A 20,160-nucleotide genomic window follows, 5' to 3' on the forward strand; every position below is an offset into this window, starting at 1 on the left:
GTACAAGCCACATCAAAAGGCAGTCATTAAGCAATTTCCAGATATTTCAATGGGGATTCCACAAAACATGTTTTCCCGTGAAATCTGCACTTCATCTCCAACATCCTAAATACTAATAAAAAGTGCTGAAATTGTTTTTTCACATCCAAATACCAAGCCTTGCGAAACATAACTGAAAACACATATAACAAGGGCATCAGCAGATTTTAATTTGATATTTGTTTATTTGTTAAGATGCCTATTTTCTTCTGCTTCAGCGGTGGGCTGCTGGTTTCTATGCAAGAACCAGTCTAGCCAGCAGCTACTCAAGGCATAATAGGTTTACTCCTCATCGTGAACCTGAAATACATTATAAAATATGACAACACAGTTTAGGCTCAACAGAAATGACTGCATGGCTTTTTAAAGCATCAATCCTTTACACACTTCCTAGTAAAGATGGCCCACTGAATTCATCCTGAATTTCCTATGTGAAATGCATTTTTGTGTAGGAAAATATACAATATAGATAGAAGTGCAACGCAGAATGTCTTACAAGGTTTCAAAAAGTACCAGGGCACAACACGTCGTTTGCACATAGCTAAGTACAAAATTAAGAATGTACAGTAGCATCCATGAGGAATGGTACACCACCTCATGGCTGTGGCATCCAGTGATGATTTGCATATAAAGCACTATGTGAACTGTAGGAAGGTGGCGTTACGCTGAAATCTCATCCCCACTTTCTTGGCAGTAAGACCCATTTTGCACAATGGAGCATACTTCTCAGTAGACATGTGCAGAATTGCATTGTTCCTTGAACATCATTCCCACCGAAATCAATGGGACAGATTAGTCATAACTTCCATTAAGTTCAACTAATTTATTCTTTACTCTGGTCTGCTGCTTTACCTCCCCGCAATTGGCCAGTTCAAATGGAAATTTTGGTGGGCAATCCCACAAGCCCTTTCAGCCAGCCAGGGAGGATTACACCGGCCAGCCATGGGGAAAATAATGTTTTCCATTGTGTCCCGGGGAGCACTGGGTTGAGCTGCAACCGCTGCCCAACCAGAATTGAGGTGAGTGCCCATTCTCTTCTGATGTGCAAGTCAGGGGTGGAGCTTGCTATCCCTGCCCCACACATGTTTGTTCTACTTGATTACGGTACATTACATGTAAGAGGGCCAAGTGTACAGGAAGCAGATGTATAGGTAACCAAGGGCAAGTTTGGAAGACGGAGCAAGCTTGTTTTCTCCTGCTCTGGAGGGTAGAACTTGAACCAATGGATTCGAGTTATAAGAAAGGGGATTCTGACTAAACTTCAGGCAGTATTTTCTGATAGTAAGAGCTGTTTGACAGGGGAAGAGACTCCCTTGGAAAGTGGAGGACTTTCCTTCCTTGGAGGTTTTTGAACAGAGGTTGAATGGCTGAGATTCCTGCATTACAGGGGGTTGGACTAGATGACTCTCGGGCTCCATTCCCACTCTACAATTCTATGATTCTATGTAAACTGCACTGTAGGGGATGAGGCTATGAAGGGGACTTATTGAGCCAGTCTGCCCACATACCATGGGATATTCTGAAAACATTTGGGCAGAAAGTTTTCCTGTCTTTGAAAGGGAATCTGTATCTTTAAGAACTGTGTGGAATGGAGGTGCTGAGTAAGGGTCTAGTGTTGTGGTGATAAACAAAGTTGCAGCTTCCTCTACCTTATTAAAAAGCATGTTTCTTCAGATATTAGGTACTGGCAGGGTTAAAATGTACGAATTATGAATAACCTCAGTTTTCAAGATATCAAGTGGCCTGATGTATTAAGAATTTTTTTTTAAAAAAAATGTGTTTTCTATTTGCATTTTATCTGCATGGATTTCTGCTGCCCAAACAAATGTGGAAAAGTAAAATGAAGGATAAATCTCTTTACTAAAACTTGGCTTTGGGTGTTTGGTGGAGTGTTGTTTTTCTTGTCGCCTGAAAAACTTCTGGAAGAATTCTATTAATATTTTTTGCATAATGATAAGCCTACCATGCATGTGATTATTGTTTACTGTGTCACCTCTCTCGGTTTGGGAACCCTAAAAGGCAAAAGCGTGATAATGGCTTATAGCTACATATATTATGCTTACCCCACAGGATTTATTTCTAAGAGCAGAAGCAGGCAATGTCTTAATATTTTCATATGTTTGAATGATGGCATGTACATAGTTCCACATCTATTAACCAGGTCTTGTCCCCTGTCCAACATCAGCATTTAGCACTGCTTGACCTGCATGCGGAAATGCACTTCTACTTGTGAGTAGCATTCTTTTGGTAATGTTTGAAAAACAGGAAGAAGAGCTAAATGGTTTTGATTTGGGGGAAAAAGTTATCCGCCTCCAAGTTTCCAAAAATTGCTAGGAACTGCCACCTCCACTGTGCATTACAAAATCACAACAGGGATTTATTATAGCGTTGTAACTGCTTGTAACAAGACGCAACAGGCAATGTGGGCACTTTCCTCACCTGCAGTGGAAATGGTTGTGAGTCTCTGACTATTACAGACATCATGTGAAGGTGGAAGTTTTGCTGCTTCACTCAGGTTGAAAGCGATTATGTTTTCTACCTTAGTGTCACCCTGTGTAGCTCCCAGAATGGTGGCCATGACAACAGCATCATAGGATTATGCAATATGGATGTCGGCCAGAACAGGCTCCCTCCTTAGCCTCTACTTTTATATGGGGGCTTTCGTTTATATTACTGAATAAGATTTTTCTCAATACCCATCATTAGAGAAAATAATGTTGATATAACCAGAAACTATGAGTTGCAGCTGCCAAAATAATGCAAATAAGCCAGTGCCAAGGTTGTTAACTGCTAGTTTTAGCTGGTTTTAGGATGTAATCCAAATCCTAACAAAATCATTGTCAACCCTCCACATTGATTTTAATAGATCTGGATTGCACCTTTGAGGATTAATTCTTATATTAATTACAGTAGGTTCGAAGGCATCATTACATGGGCAAAACATAGAGTTTGAGTGATTAATATGTGTTGGGCATTATCTGATTTTGCCTAGACTAAATTAATGTATTGATACCATGCAGTTTGGCTTGGAATAACAAGCATTCCACAACAGAATGGCTTCCTGCAATCTGCAGTGTTTCATTCACAGCTGTGCCTTTGTAGTGTTCTTTGCTGCACACCTTGCTCGGCTGTAAACTGTCAAGAAAGATTCAGCCTTCAGTGGTTCTTGGCTGCATTTTGGGACCTCAGGAGTCAACCCATCAGGCTGGAATTGCTGCCCCTTCTCCCAAACTGGGCAGGCAGAGGAGAAATAGGAAAGACTATTCCAAGTATTCAGGCACATAGATGGGTTGTCTGAGATGCAGGCCCATGAAATCCTCACTTCACTCCAACATCCTGCCCTGCTTTTCTGAAGGTTCTACCAGAAACATTCTCCCCTGATTCGCTTGACATACCTTTTTTATGCCAATATCTCTTGACTTGGTCCTGAGCTTATTGACCTGGGATTCAGCTATTTCGGCTCGTTCTTCAGCATCATCCAACTCATGCTGCTGCTTCCTGTACTTTGTAAGGTACTGGTTGGCTTGAGCTTCCTGGTAGGAGGGACAAAAGAACATTGAAAGTGCTTTGCCTCCATAGTCTAGCAAGTAGTGGACCTTCCACTACTTGTGAAAAGCACGTGTGAATCAATGGTAAACATTTCATGGAACTTTGTGGGATTTGCTACACAGGAAAAGCAATTCCATCTTTAAAAGTCTATCTGGGAGGCCATCAGTGATCAGTGAAAGTGTTTTGTAGATGGCAGGTAATGATTTCAAGCCTTTAGTTGGAAAGCAAACAGCGTAGAAAAATTCCACATTCTGTGGTGAAGTAATAGCAAATTGCTCGAGTCTAGACCCTCAAGTTGTGCTATTATCACAAAGGCCTCCGCGACTAAATAATGCAACCTTTGATGCCCTCTAGATGTTATTGGACTACAACTCCCATCATCTCCAGCCAGCATGGCAAACAGTTAAAGATAGGGATGGAAGAGAAATCTGATTCAGTTTACATTTAAAAATGAGCCACTTTCCAAAATAATACATTAACTGAAACACTCATCCTTTGAAATTCGCACATATCCAACTTTGGCAATGCAGTCTCTAGCCACGTAATGTGTACAAACATGCATATAACTAGTAAAATGTCCATAAAAATAAATGCATTAGTAAACATAACATAACCATGTTATGGGGAAATTATTTTGCAAAAATGTGTATTTTAGGCAAACTGGCATATTAAAAATGTAAATTAGGAGAAATTCACACTAAAATGCTGGTGTGCTTCCACAAAGACTTTAAAAAAATTGCAGACTGATGTGGAGATGTGGAACTTAAGATATGAATTTAAGAGAGAAGTAAAGTCAGGGATAATGGAATCCAAGAATATCTAGAAGACACCAAGTTGGGAAAGAAATATCCATAGAATCCATAAACAGTTCCATAATCAGCCTTGTGACTTAATCCAGAAATGTAAACATCTGAGTTTACAGGAATGCTCAGCAACAGATTTCACTGTTGTAAGTAGGCCTGCCTCGCCCTTTGAGAACTCTCATTCTAGGCAGAAAGCCACGTGAAAGTTGCTTGTACAGCCAGTGGCTGTGCTATGGAACTCCAAATACATTGAGACACTTTTAGTAAACACATACTACTTTGTTTCAGATCTTTAGTGCATTAAGTCAGAAGATCTGTCTGTGGTATTCACTGAAGCGAAAATGGGAATACAGAGTGATATGTTTTCTGACAGCGGCATCATTTTGTCAAGCACTGGAATGCCTAGACAAATGATTCTGTACCAAAGTATGGTTCATTTTCCATTCTGTGAGATGAAACTGTATTTAGATTTGTTGTAGATAATGGAATGCAGCGGAAACACCATCCTCTTTGTTTTTGGTAAGAGATGCAGCATGCGTGCTGTTGTGTATGAAGCCAAAACTGCACCACTCCCACAAAAGACAGCAGCACCAGCAGATGAGAAGGAACATGCAAGGTTCCAGGAGTACAAAATATCTTGAGAAAGTGGCCTCTAAGGTTGGGAGAACCTATCAAGACAGCCTAGTCAGGACTGAGTGTGCCCAGTGACCATGAAATGCTGCCTAACCATTTTTCCAAGGCGGGGGAGAGGTATACATAGAAACCTAGCAGGGAGGAGGAACATGGAATGAAGTCTGACGGAATGAGGCATGATTGACAGTGAATAGGGGTGCTTCACAATACAGCAATTTGCTGAAGGTCTGCATCCTTATTTCTTAGGGGGAGGAGATGGGATTTTTTAAATAAAAAAACAAATACACCAAATATTCAAAAACTGAGAAGCTTCTGTGCTGTGCTCTTAAAAAAACAACAACCCATCAACACCATTTATGAAAACTGAACAAAATTAAGTAACTGTGCCTAACTTATTTGTGCTTCCAATTCAAGTTTTTCTTGTTGTAAAATTAGATGTTTTGGAAAGGTCTAGTGTGGCTGAGGAAAAGAAAACCATTTTAAAAATTGGAGTTTGGAAACATTCTGGACTTAGGATCAAAGCAATGACACAGCTCTCTGTGCCCCATGGTTTTCAAAATCTTTAGTAGGAGATTTACATGTACCCTCTAAACTTTCCTCCATGCTTTTGAAGGTAGAAGAAATGTGCTTTTCAAAAAAGGGAACAAAAATTGCTGCAATATTCAGGATTCTGAGGTGATTTGATGATACCTGTCTGTGCAATGTTGTTGTCACACACCAGCAGTTTGTCTTCCTTCCCCAGTTTGAATAATACAACTCCAGTCAGAAATTAGGTGGATTACTGATTTGATAAGAGCCACACATTACACTGTACCAACTTACAGCTTCTTCTGCCTGATGCTTGTAGCTTTTCACTTTCACCTGCAGCTTATCAATCAGCTCCTGCATCCTTGTTAAGTTCTTCTTGTCTTCTTCTGCCTTCGTAGAACAAATAGGGGGAAAAAATAAGTTAAGTGTTAACTTGGCAACCACCCACTCCTCAGAGTTAGATAGTTTGTTTCACTGGAAATCTAGAATTATGGAACTCAGAGACTCTATCTATCTAATTTTTATCCTACCCTTCCTCCAATGAGCTCTGGATGACTTAAATTGGGTCACTGCATTTTATCTCACAGACATCCTGTTGAGGTTTCTGCTGATAGTGAGTTGCACAGTGAACTTCACCCAGGAAAAAAATGTGTGGTTGAGCAAAGATTTCGAACCCAAATTTTGCTAGTCTGGTACTCTTATCAGCTGTAATATACCAGCTATAGGGATGCTTGGAGAATTCCACTGACCTCTCAGCCACCAATCCTCATTCTCATTTCCTTACTTCAGTGTTTCCTGGAATGAGTCAGAGGTTCAGGCAGATGAGGAGACAGAAACTGAAGAATGCTGGTGAGATAATAACATTTCCTCCTTTGACTCAGACATCTTTCTGTCCTTCATCCCACAAAGCTATTTTAGTCAGCATGGAGATGAAAGAGCCAGAAGGAAAAGAAAAGTGGTAGAGAATTGCCTGCAGGCTGTTAGCTGCTGCCTATAATATATGAAGTCTTTGGTAATGCTGCTTTACATCAGAATACGTTTCTGTGATTGGAAATTATGTGTATTTGTCCTAGCGCAATATTTCAGCTCACCCACTTTAATTATTATTACCTGGTATGTCAGCTCTTTGATGCGCCTTTCATATTTGCGCACTCCTTTCTGAGATTCCGTATTGCGGCGGGCTTCTGCCTCTAGTTCATTTTCCAGCTCGCGGACCTGCACAGAATCAAAAGCATTTATGTGCTCCTGTTGGGCTCTGCCTCATAGGAATAGCTCAAAGAACTTAGTCTTAGCAATAGGTCTTCAGAATGTGCTTTATAAATATGTGTTCAAAAGCTTTTGGCACGTTATATTGAGTGCTCCTTTACATCATTCTCCTGCACTTAGCATTTCAAAATAAAACATTACTGCCGTATTTTCCGGCGTATAAGACGACCCCCAACTTTTCCAGTTAAAATATAGAGTTTGAGATATACTCGACCGCAGATTCTCCACCTGGTGTATAAGACGACCTCTGACTTTTGAGAAGATTTTCCTGGATTAAAAAGTAGTCTTATACTAGCCAGAACTGAACTCCCATTTTAAAAATGCCAACCATTTTCCAAGGGAGCTGACACAACAGCTTCTAAAGGTGGACTCTTAGAAGCCTACCCTGGATTCCAACTTTTGAATCTGCTTCTTTCCCCCTTTTAGAGCAATTTGCTCTGCTTCGTCCAGTCTCTTCTGTAGATCTTTAATGGTCTGTTCCATGTTCTTTTTCATTCTCTCCAAGTGAGCACTGGTGTCTTGCTCCTTTTTCAGTTCTTCAGCCATCATTGCTGCCTATAATAACATAAATGTGTGAGATGCCACCCCAAACAAACAATGAGTCCCAATAATTTTGAGACAACTACAAAATCCTGGAGAATATCTACAACAGGAGGAAGGGCTACAAATCCTATCATGCATGACCATTGGACATGCTGGCTGGGGCCAATGGGAGTTGGAGTCCAACAGCATTTGGTGGATCACAGGTTCTCTCGATCTGGAGAAAGTAATGAACCATTACTTTCTCCAAATCACAAGGCTGGATGAGCCCATGGTCTAAAATTTTATTTATAACTTCATGTAGTATAGTTAAGCACAAAGTGAGTTGTTGTACACATAGGTATTATATACGGATATCACTTTATGATATCCCTACACTTGAGCCATCTTCTATTTAAGCTGTAACTGAGCACATTTGTAATTATTATGAGAGTTGACAATAGGAAAAATCCGAAACAGACACAGTTAATATTTCAGAGAGGCAAATGCTTCTCCCACCCAATTTAGGAACACCGCTGTTATTCTACAAGTTTTCTCCAAATTTCACATCTGGGTTTTTGAAATGCAGTGAAAGCCAATCTGCATGAAGATATATGGGGAGAAAAGGTCACTTTCGCTACAAAAATGCCAAACATTCTTCTGAATTATGACAGTTGTTCTAACATATATGACCTCTGAAGGCAACAGATCACCACTGCTAGTGAATCTAAATAAATAAATTTTCACAATCCCTGACTTGCCAGCGTGCAAAGCAGTACTTGATTCAGAAACGAAAACCATGGGCAACGAAAGATCAGCAAACCAGGAAGAATAAAACTGGACATCTGTGCAAGCAGGAATAAGCTGTCTACTTACATCAGTGATTGCTTTTTTGGCCTTTTCTTCGGCATTCCTGCACTCCTGGATGGCTTCCTCCACTTCATTTTGCATTTGAGAGATATCAGTCTCCAGCTTCTTCTTCTGGTTTATCAGGCTTGTATTCTGGAAGAGGAGAAAGGAAGATCCTTCAGGGACACAAGATCATCTTTATCAACTTCTAGGACTAGTGCTACACTGAGGCTATTCACACATTGTACCTGGGGGGGGGGGGGGTGGGTATAATTCACAAATTATACTTGGGTGCACAAGAAAATGTGTGTCATTAACTATCTTTGTAGTTCCTAGGCAGACAATAGAATTAGCAATATAGAACAAACCAAAAGTATAGTGTCACGTTTTTGTTTTAAGATAGAATCAGAGTGATATCTACCATTGGTCATACTCAGAATAGACCTAGTGAAATGTATGGACATGCAGCTTAAAGGCATTGATTTAAATGGGTCTACTCTGAGTAAGATTAACATTGAATATTGCCCTCTGCTTTCAGCATCAGAATTTATGAGAGAAATTAATTCAGTAGTGTAGGAAAGTCTTTGCTTTTTATACCTGACGTGAAAAAAATGACATTCAAAAGCATCCCTCATCAAAATAACCCGAATGTCACTTAACCCACTTCTCTGGATAATTAAGCACACAATCAGTATTGGACAGATAGTTTTATGCTAATCTGTGAAGGAGAGAGCTAGAGTGTGATTGAGCCAAAATGATGCATTTGTAAATCTCATTATTTCCATAAGAAAGAATTACAATTAACTGTTACCTGCTAAAATAATTGGATTTAAAGGTAACTAATATTGACTGGATCATGTCCTGATCTGAGTATGGTTGACAACAGTAATAAGGAACATAATGTCTGTGCCAAAACGGCTAATGTTTTACTATCAACTCAGCTGTTTCATATTGGAAAGTTCTCAGAAGTAGTGGTTGGTGTCATATTTTTGAAACGTGGACATTGAAGACATTTTTAGCAATAAAGAAAGGCTATATTTATTGAGAACAGTACACTCTAAGGCCCAGTTCAATCTTTACAATATAGGTAAGGCCAATTTAAAAACAATGGAACCTGGGTGAATACTCTACTCTCCCTTGACAGGGATAGGTCTTTAATGTTATTGTAGCAGAGACTGGGATAAGCGAAGAGTAAAATCATGAAAGAGATCATTTTGACAGAAAGAGAGCACAATGGGAGGCAAACTAGACAATTTTAAAAGGTGGTAGATGTCACAGAAATGTTAAGCAAAGCCATTTTTCTTTTATCTAGAGGCTTTCGAACTATAAATGCGTTAAAATTACTGTTTTGCACTTTAATTTATTTCACCCCTCAAGAATGAACAGTCTTTGTGTACCCTTGGTAATGAGGTCATACTTTCTCTGAAACCTGCATTGCTCTGAATCACTACTCTATGTAATAATGTCTGGTTTATGATCTAATGTGATGGGGGGGGGGGTGCGGCAGGTTAGGGAAACAACGTTTGACATAACAACCTGGGTGTGCAGAAGGTTCACACGTTCAGTGGCTTCCAGCAGCTCCTGCTCTGCCAATTTACGGCCACGTTCTGTCTGGTCCAGCAGAGCCCTGAGCTCATCCAGCTCGGATTGGAGGAGAGTGTTACGTCGGTCAGTGACTGCCAGCTGCTCTTTGAAGTCTTCATTCAGGTGTGTTGAATCATCAAGTTGTACTTGCAGTTCCTGAAGAAAAACAGCAGCATGCTCACATACTGGGCCCAATGAAGTCAGGCTTTACTCCTATTATGCAGAGAAAGAATCTTACAGATGGGATCACCCATATCGCTGTCTTTCAGGGTTAGGATTGACTGTATTGCAGTGCAGGGAATCCTATTCCTCAACCAAGGGCGCACTGTGCTTTGAAGCCCTGGCAGTCAGCTGATGCTTGGAGCTTCAAAGGGCTTCGCAGGCACCCCTGATCCAGGCCAGGAGTGCCTGGAACCACCTTTCATTTTCCTACTGTGGTTTCACCTGTCCCATACGTGGTTTTCACCTTTACCATATATGATGTCAGGTGTAGGGCAGATGGTCGTGGCTTGGCCAAAATGACCTGGTGGGCCAAATGGGTAGACCTGGCAGACCTAATCAGACTGTGGACCGGAGGTTCCCTATCCCTACCTAGCACAACAAATCCACTTTTCTTTGCAATGGACTTTTTGCTGTTAGGAAAGTGATGGGGAACTGCATTGAAATGTATGGAATGGTTAACATGAAGGCATATAAACACCCTAGAAGCAAATAAGGATGCTCATTGTTATATAATCGCCTTGCAAACAACTCAGAATGAATGCTCAATAAAATCAGCATGGGGAAGAGGACAGGAAAAGGTTAAACACCTTCCCTCACATTCTCCCTAGGTTGCAAGTATTCCCCAGAAACCATTTTTGCACTACAAGGGAAAGGTAACCTCTTGTTTGCCTTCTAACCATCAGTTTGAAGCTGAAGGAGCATCTCCACCCCCATCGTTCAGCCAGGACATTGAGGTCCAGCTCTGAGGGCCTTCTGGCGCTTCTCTCACTGCAGGCATAGGCAAACTCGGACCTCCAGATTTTTGGGACTACAATTCCCATCATTCCTGCCCACTGGTCCTGTTAGCTAGGGATCATGGGAGTTGTAGGCAAAAACATCTGGAGGGCCGAGTTTGCCTATGCCTGCCTCACTGCAAGAAGTGAGGTTAAAGGGAACCAGGCGGAGGGCCTTCTCGGTAGTGGCGCCCGCCCTGTGGAACACCTTCCCGTCAGATGTCAAGGAAATAAACAACTATCTGACTTTTAGAAGACATCTGAAGGCAGCCCTGTTTAGGGAAGTTTTTAATGTTTGATTTTTTAAAATAATATTATGTTGGGAGTCAGCCAGAGTGGCTGGGGAAACCCAGCCAGATGGGTGGGGTATAAATATTATCATTATCATTATTATAATTATCATTATTTTGAGTGCAATCGCTCAGAATATTTTTTGTTAATGCACAGGTCCCACAAGCAACAAGAAGTACCTTTATTTGAGCCTGAAGGATGCGTGTGGTCTTTGTTGCCTCAGAGGCATGCCGGTTAGCATGGCTGAGCTGGATTTCCATCTCGTTGAGGTCTCCTTCCATCTTCTTCTTCATTCGGACGGCCTCATTTCTACTCTTGGCTTCCGAATCCAAGGTGGACTGTAATGTGTCTATGGCACGTTGCTGGTTTCTCCTGATTTTGAAATCATGTTATGTAAGCAAATGTGGGCACAGGCTTCTCTTTTCCTAATTTCCAACTTCAAGCAGTGCCCTGTGCTCCATACCCATCTCCAGATCTTCTTACTTTTCTCTGTAAAATCATTTCATTTTGAATCTCTTCCCTGAAATACTCTCAACTGTGAAAGATTCCAGGTTTTTGTTTTGTTTTGTTTATTGCCTCTTGTTTATTAATGTATCTTTTGTCAACATATTGTGCAGACAGTAATTATCAATCAGCCTTAACAACATTCTTGCAAATTAAGACAGCATGTACAGATGGCAAAACAGATACATAAGCAGAAGAAAATTGCCCTCTTCTACATAATGTGTTACTGCCAGGACAAGTTTGAGAAATTCTGATGATTGGTAAGAGACACACAGATCATTTGTGTCTAGTTCTTTAAAAGAAACAAAAAACCTGTGTGGGAGCCAGACTACATTAGGTCCTATTGAATTCCATGGGGGGGGGAGATATTCATAATTCAAGTTTGTCTCATTAGTTTAAATTGTATCTAAATTCAGTTAACCTACTCTGGATGCCGAGAAATACTAAAACTAGAAATCTTGTTTTCTTTTAGTTCCAACTCTGTTCTTTTTTAAAATCACACTTCATATACAACTTGGCTCTATTAACTGCCTTGTGTGCATACTATACCTGAAATTTTCAACTTCTTCATCTTTTTCTGCCAGTTTTCTTTCAAAGTCTGCTTTAATTTGGGAAAGTTCCAGTTGAAAACGCAATGTCTTGCTTTCTTCATGTTCCAGAGCCCCCTAAAATATATATGTAATGCATGTTAACAACACAGAGATAATAACTTTGAAATGTGTAGCCTAATCCTATGTTTAATTGTGCAATGGAGCTGCATGGGTCTCTAGGAGTGAGAATCAAGGGATATCAACAGCTATGTTTATCACACCCTAACAGTGCAATCCTATGTATGTCTACTCAGAAGTAAGTCCCATTGTGCACAAAGGGACTTAGGTATGCAATCCTATGTATGGTCACTTGGAAGTATCTCCCAATGAATTCGGTGAGACTTAACCCAAATAGTCATCTATAGGATTGCACTGCATTTCTCAGGCAGGGAGTCAGGGACTGGTAGGACTCTCATGAATGTGCACCGGGAAAGTCTGACTCAGGAGAGGGGTACAATGATGGCAAGAGTCAGAAGCAAGGGAAGATTCAGAGCTAGAGGAAGAACAGGTGGTTCAGGCAAGTGAAGAGCTGGGTCCTTCCTCACCCTCTCCTGCACCACTGTCTCCCAGAATCAGGAGCGGGTGGAAGTGAGAAGAGCAGTAGCAGCTTCCACACAGGTGCAGTCTCTGGCTGTGTGTGCGCAGCTTGTTGGGGGAAGATACATAAGCTGGTGGAGGGGACATGGCTCCCTGTTGCTGCAACTGCTCCATAGAGCTTAGACCTGGGAATAGCTGCCTAGATGCTAAACTGGCATGTGTGGTACTTGGAGCCTACTGTGTGAGCTTTGAAAATAAAGAGTTAACTATATGCCGTGTGCATTCTTTTGGCTGGGGAGCACCCTTGACTCAGGGCTAGCCCTAGCATTAGCTGTGTGGTTCAGGTGGCAGATGAACCTGCCATTGCTGCTGTCACCACTGCAGTTGCCACCTAGTCACCAATCCACTATGAGGCACTGCTGCTTTTGCAGGGAAGTGGAGCCCAGGCCTACATCTCCCCTTCCTAAGATTGCAGCAATGTGGGTGGGATGGCCTAGGGTACTTAAATTTTAAAGCAGCAATGGGAAGTCTGTGCCCCCCCCCAGATGCTATTGGACTACAACTTCCGCCATCTTGGGCCATTAGCTGTGCTGACTGGGGCTTGCTGAAGTCCAACAACACCTGGAGGGCCACAGGTTTCCGTAAACAGTATTCAGCCATAATTTCCACAACTGTGGCAAAGCAGGGGCAGCACAAGCACTCTCTGGGGCCACCCAGCAAACAATGCTTTGCTCTGATGAAGGACCTCTTTCTTAGAGTTTGACACTGAGGCATGTGGTGATCCCGGTTATCTTAGAAGTGATTCTTATGCTGCTGTCAGCAAGTGTTTGACTAGGTGAGCCTGCATGTTAATGCAGGACAGGAGGCGGCAGCTGCAGTGGAGACAGAGGAGGAAGACAGTGGCAACAGCCCACCTCAGTCGGTGCAATGTCTTCCACCAGCGCTGTTCTTGGGTTAATGAGCATCGGGTAGCAACCAAAGTGATGTCAGAGCAGCTTCATAAGTAGCACCAGCACAGCTTTGCTAGAGTATTTTCCTTCAGCAAAGGGTGCTCCGGGAACTTGCCTCGTGTAAGACACTGCTTGTGTTGTTCTAATATCTACATCAGTGGACTCAGGTGGGGGACTCAAGAGGTAAGTTACAGTCTTTCGTTTTATTCTCGCGCAAACATCCTCTCTAGCAGACAAGACTTCTTATTGATCCCCTAAAATATCAATAAGAAGAAAGAATTGATGTAATTTGCTCCAGTTTCAACTTCTATGATACGGGATTTTGTGGCAGGCTCTTAAGAAGTGAGACTGGAAAGAATAACTCTTCCCCGCAGCTACTGTTGTTAAAGTTGGAGGGGGGGATTATATTAAATGCATTCACACATTTCACCTGCAATCCTTCACATACATACCTGGGAATCTGGGATTAAACTTCATTGCAATCAGTGAGCATTGCAATCTTATACCTGAGTAGACAGGTATAAGATTGCACTGTCATGTCTGTTTTGGCCTTCGAGTTCATCTCTTTCCCCTCTCCTTGCACAATCTTTTTGCAGAGTTTATATTAAACATGCATAAGAGTTCTCCCCTCCATCAGCTGAGAAGCAAAGAGGCATGGAAGGTGATAAAAAAGGAAAAACTTAAGTGGTAAGGCTGGGGGTTCGGGGACTGACACTGAGATAAGTCGAGGAAGAACTTGGCATTTCTGCAGACTAGGGACTGCAAAAGACATGGAGATTTGGCTGGACTGTGCGTGTTTGTGAATGTAAGAGTGTTGTGGAGCTAAATCTATACGGTAAATAAGGTTAATGGGTTATAGGGGCTCAGTCTAAGGGCTGTTTAATTCTCCCTCAAGATCCATAAAAATGGAAATTTGTTCTTCTTTGTGTACAGTCAGTTTATGCCACCTTAGTATGCACTAGATAATCATTGCCCACAATATGAAGATCAGTCAGGGTGTGTGGAGTTCTTGACTATCCAGTCATCAGCAGATGCCATCTGGGAAATCTGTGCCATTCAGTTATTAGCAAAAGCAGTGCAAATGAAGCAACACATTTACCTGATTTAAACAATCTGTCAGCCAGAATCAAATAAGGTCTTTATATAGTTATTGGATATGGTTTGGCATCTACTACCTTTAGAAATAAAAGATAGGGGCAATATCTGGTTGAATGCTGTCCAATATTGCTTTTGGATTGTGACAAAAGCCAGAGAATTTTGAAACGTTCTATGAAGGATAGAGGGGTTTTTTTACTCCAGGATAATAGCCAGCGAAAATACACACATACAAATACATCATGCACTATTTGCATAAGTAATATTTCACTCATGCGCTTCCTAATAAAAACCCATTTGTGCAAGAGGGGAAAGGAGGGGTTCCTACTAAATTAGCATCAGAAGGCAGCCACTTAATACTGGCTGCCTCATATCCTAAGCAAATAATTTGTTCTTGGTGGGTCTCAAATCCTGGAAGCAGTAAGGTACATAATTCCTGTACTGAAACTGTTGGTGATCTACAACTGACTCAAGCTTTCTAATATTTGGACAGTGCTCAGAAGCAATGGCTGTGAACTTCCCCCATCTTGAGTCAGCAAGGGGAAAGATGCATGGCCTAGCCGGGTTCCGATTTCTGTACAATAACTACCACAGCAGAGTAATGGGGCTTTTGCAGAGGGAGAGCAGGGTGCTGGTAGAGTTTAGAAGATATGAGGCTTGACTGCATCAGGCCTTTGGAGCTGTTCTCTTTAGTGTGGATAGTCAGGAATACCAGACAACTGGGGGGGAAAACAACCAACCCTTGTAAATGATATTGGATGTTCCCAAATGGCTTGCAGCTTTCTTTGATGTTTCCAAGCACCAGTCCCTGGCCTACCAGCAGCACCAGTGCTGTCAAGTATCCCATTTCCCCCGGGATTCTCCCTTATTTTAAGCAGTTTCCCGCTGCTCTCCCTTATTTTTTGTTTCCCTTAAATTTCCCGTTTTTAATGGAAGCAGCTCCTTCCCTGCTGGCCAGGGACTGGGTGGGATGACCTCGCCTACTTGGAGAGAAAAGCCTCAGCCCTCAAAGCAAGTGGGAGCCGCTTCCCGCACTCACAGGGGGGTGTATTCCTTCCCCTGCATCAGCCCCTATCCGTTCCCGCCAAGCCCCTCAGCCGGCCAATAGGGTTAGCTGGCGGGCGGAGCCTGGCTGCCTTTCAGCAGCTGCTGCTTCCTGTCCTGTTTTGATGGGATCAGGCAAGAAGACGATGGGGCTCCATCCCGCGGAGCACATGGCTGCCCTCCTCTTTGCTCCGCTCCGAGCCCGAGCCCGCTTGGAGTTTACATTGCTGCTCCGCCCACTTTTGCTTCTGGCTCCGACCACCACTGACATGTGACTGTCCCCGGGATAGGTGAGACTGCTGATCCCTTATTTTCAAATCCGAAACTTGACAGCTATGAGCACCACCACCACTACTAATGCGCAGCCCTTGAGAAAAAAAACACCTAAATCCCAATACTGCCACAACAGAAAAGCAGAAATTATACATCAGCAATGGCCAGGGGTGGGATGATATGTGCAATCCAAACAGCTAAAGGGCTGGGAGTATGTATTGAAAGCATTTCTGCAGTTAATGGAGACCTATAGGGTTGGTCTGTTAGTACGACACACTGCTTAAGAAGTGGGGAAGAGCAAAACACTTCCCCTTCCATTTTGTTTTCAGATCTGCGGCCGTGCTGCTTTTAGCACTAATTTGCCATGGCACGTTCTAGCGTGATCTGTCAAGGTAAAGCTCTTGAACACACTACAAACTGATGCATTATGACCAATCAGCTAGAGTATATCCGCAATATATATTATATATATAAATATAATATATCTATCTATCTATCTATTTTCTATCTATCATCTATCATGCTTAGCTATTCAAAGCAGTGGAATGAAACATGCTGTTCCTCTGCTCTGATAGCAACACCTTTTTATTTGGAGGGGAAATCCCTGCAAAATACAAAACAGCCTGCAATATAAAAATAAAATAAAAGATTTTGATAAACATTAAATAGCTTAAGCTAAATCTTATTTTCAAGTATTCCAAACATTTCTAACAGATGAAGAAATGGAACTTTTTTTAAAAAAAGCTAATTATGTGTGATTCTTTAAGGTTAATTCATGAAAATGCCCTTGGTGATAATAAATTATTCCACAATATAAACAAATCATGTTCCAGTGCATTGAACAAACCTCCAGATATCACAGAAAATGCAGGTGCCAGGTGGAGAAGCCAAAACGTTTCAGGTGCTCATGAGAATAACTGATGGCTTTTAAGAATATATTCACTCTAGCTTCATAAAAATGAAAGTGATTTGGGGGGTATATTAGCTTTCCAGTCCTCACATTATCCTGATGGCATTGGCTGTATCATAGTAGATATAAGCGGCCATTTTTCCTCCCTCCAAAAACACTCCTGGGAATGAGGCTGATGGATGACTGTAGTTAGCTTGAAACAGTGGCCAGGCATAAAAGAAAATTAAAAGAAAGGAGAAGAGAAATCCTAGGCTCTTATTTCAAGGTAAGCCCCTACTCTCCCCAAAAGGTGTTAGAATTTTGCCTGCATCCAAGAGTCCTCAAATATTCAATCTCATCCTACTTTTGCAGGGAACCAATGATCTCATGATAGTCTTGGGGGCACTGGCGGAGGAAGATGGGGGTGGGGGAGCACACTGCCATCGGCAGCGCAATCCGGTGGGGTGCCATCGCGGCTGCCCCCCTGCCCGTGCTGGGCACCACACCCCCACAGGCAGCGTGCCACGCCGCCAGGATGCGTGCCATGCCCCTGCAGGCAGTGTGCCATGCCCCTGGGATGCATGCCAGCCACGCCTCCACCTTTTCTCCGCCCTCCGGTGCCAGAGCATGAAGCTCCGCCACTGCTTGGGGGTACATTCAGCATATATTTAAATGTGTTTTTTTAAAAATCCCATGACTGAAATTCCCATCTCTTTTTAACTAACAGCAGGAGACAATTCAGATTAGGAGCATGGTATCATGGGGAGAAAGATTTAAAAGTTCCACCAGCCCCATTTTCTTTTCCCAGTGAAACTGCCCCCTCATGCCACTTATTTGAGGCTAACTAGCAGCATTCAACGGTGTTTCTTGTTTTGTTTTTCTTTTAAGGGGGGATTTTCAGCAGGCAAATGGCAGGGAGGGGAGATCAACACCCCTACATCTGCTCTAAAAAGAGAAAGAGAATCCCAGTTATGAGATTCAGAGCCTTGCTTAACATCACATATAGTTTGATCCTCAAGACCACTTGATTCTCTAGACTGTGTCTGGAAACCAGGAATGGTCAGCACCATGGAGCTGCAAAACCTTCGCAGTTATGGAGAACGTGCTGTACAGCCTCACATTACATCCAGGTAGGTCCATTTGCATATTGCATATAAAATCCAAATGAGAGACGTGATATGAAGTGTAGAATCCCTCTTTCTTACATATGTGTTTGTTTATTATCATTAAAAATATTTTTATTGGTGTGTGTGTGTGTGTGTGTGTTCTTTTAATTGCATTGTGCAGGCATAGATGAATATAATAACACTTGAACATGTTCTGGCAGAGTCACCAGGGACCAGAACCTTGCTTTTGGGTACTGCTGCCTACAAGTCATTAGTTGTCCATTCCTTCTCCAGGGGAATAGTCTCCGTTGATGCAGTACTCTGTACCGACTTGTAGTGCTGGCTCATCACCACGTGCTAACCAAGGACAGGGTCCTGTGGTGCTCAAAATGTTGTTAGACTACAACTCCCATCATCCATGGCCATTGACCATGTTGACTCGGGACAATGGAACTCGGGATTGGGCAATATCTGGAGGGCTGCAAGTTTCCCATCGCTGCCCCAGAACATGCCCAACACTCCCCTACAGCTGTTTATTACAGGGTAAAATAGGTAATGGTGGAAAAGCTACCTTCAGGGAAGCTTGTCTGCCATTCCTGATGCACCCAAGGATTTCTAGAATCCATAGCTCAAACGTCTAATCTGATTGGGTTCCCCCCCCCCAAACTTTTTTTTAAAACCCACACTAAATTCAAACAGAAACTTCAAACCATGGAAGTTGAAATCTTTTGAAAAGTGTTCTGCAACAGCACTTGTACATAGCCTACCCTAGGATCCCTACGTGAAGAGAAGGGGAGGAAGAAATCTAAATCACAATAATATTCCATATAATAACTACTAGATCATTTTACCACACTTTGCAGTGAGGGCCTGCATGTTTTTCCCCACCTATGCACATGAAGCAAATCTTGCTTATCCTTTGTTTCCTCTGTTTTTCCTTTTGGTCGAAAACTTACAGTGACTCTAGAAACCTCATTCCTTGTTCCAAACATTTGTCTTACCTCAGCTTCTTCCAGGGCTAGCTGGACTTCCGATTTTTCTTGTTCAATCTGCTTCTTCATCTTCTCCACCTCATGAAGGTTCTTGTTTCCTTCACTGATCTGGTCAGTTAGATCTGAAATCTCCTCTGATTTTTTTTTCCAAAAATGAAAGACCAAAGCGTCAGAAAGTCCTGAATGCACCAAGTTATCTCTTCTCAATTTAGTTTTTCCTGTCTAGCTGGATTCTTGCTAAAAGTGAGAAATTTATGTTTATCTATTTATTAAAAAATTGGTGGGTGCGTGTCATATAGAACCATCAAATTTATTAAACAGGCTTATGGAGAAATGAAAGCTATCGACTGCATCTGAAGATCACATAGGTTAAAATTCATTCATTGTCCTTTTGTGAGGGAATATTTATAAGGTATTTTTTATGAATAATGTATTCTGTATTTACTTACTCTGAGGCTTATTTTTGCTTTGTGATGTGTGTATTGGTTTGAGTGTGTGCATACTCTAGGCCTAGTTGGCCAAAGAACAATGAAATATTTCTTATATTTATGATTGTTTTTTAATGATAAAAAGTGATAATGATAACAATACAACCAGTCATCTAGAACTGGGTTTTGATCTCCTTCCTCTATGGTTCCCAGTTCCTGAAAACAGAGGTGAAAACTCTTATTCGACACAGCTGAAATCAGGGAAAGCTACATGGCTACATTTTCATCCTGACAGAACCGCTTGGAGCAAACATTGATTGGTTCGCTACAGCTCTGGCAGTTCTGTTCACAGTCGCAGACAAAACAGGATGCATGCCAATTGACTGGAGAAGGGTAATTGCGGTGCCAATCTTTAAAAGGGGGGCTTAGAAATGATCCAGCCAATTCCTGCCAGTAAGTCTTCTTAGTACATTTTAAGCTAAACACTTATACAATAAATGAATTGACTAGATAGAAGCACAAAGTATATTATTTAACGAAGGAGCTGGCTTTAGACAAGGCCAGTGTATCTTATATCATTGCTCTCTACTACCCCATTCAGTTGAGAAGTATAGTATTCAGACAGGGGCCAATTGACCTGAAATCTGCTCTTGCTTCTTGCTACAGTGGCCTGTGAAATTTAGTGGGATAAACAGT

General features: G+C 42.0%; 1 protein-coding gene across 2 annotated transcripts in view; it reads right to left on the reverse strand.

Annotated features, from left to right (window-relative positions):
• Window positions 1-201: 201 nt before the first annotated feature.
• The window catches only part of MYH15 (myosin heavy chain 15), an 87,881-nt gene continuing 67,922 nt past the window's right edge, over window positions 202-20,160 (reverse strand). For both annotated transcript variants that reach the window (XM_033146686.1, XM_033146684.1), the window contains 10 exons: window positions 19,046-19,170; window positions 12,110-12,225; window positions 11,236-11,428; window positions 9,723-9,926; window positions 8,214-8,339; window positions 7,203-7,373; window positions 6,663-6,767; window positions 5,847-5,942; window positions 3,435-3,572; window positions 202-339 (listed from right to left, as the gene is read on the reverse strand). In XM_033146686.1, coding sequence (XP_033002577.1) covers window positions 322-339; window positions 3,435-3,572; window positions 5,847-5,942; window positions 6,663-6,767; window positions 7,203-7,373; window positions 8,214-8,339; window positions 9,723-9,926; window positions 11,236-11,428; window positions 12,110-12,225; window positions 19,046-19,170 — 1,292 coding nt within the window. In that variant the 3' untranslated portion in view covers window positions 202-321. The remainder of the gene's footprint in view (window positions 340-3,434; window positions 3,573-5,846; window positions 5,943-6,662; window positions 6,768-7,202; window positions 7,374-8,213; window positions 8,340-9,722; window positions 9,927-11,235; window positions 11,429-12,109; window positions 12,226-19,045; window positions 19,171-20,160) is intronic.

Source organism: Lacerta agilis, chromosome 4 (genome assembly GCF_009819535.1).
Source record: "Lacerta agilis isolate rLacAgi1 chromosome 4, rLacAgi1.pri, whole genome shotgun sequence".
Taxonomy (NCBI): Eukaryota; Metazoa; Chordata; class Lepidosauria; order Squamata; family Lacertidae; genus Lacerta; species Lacerta agilis.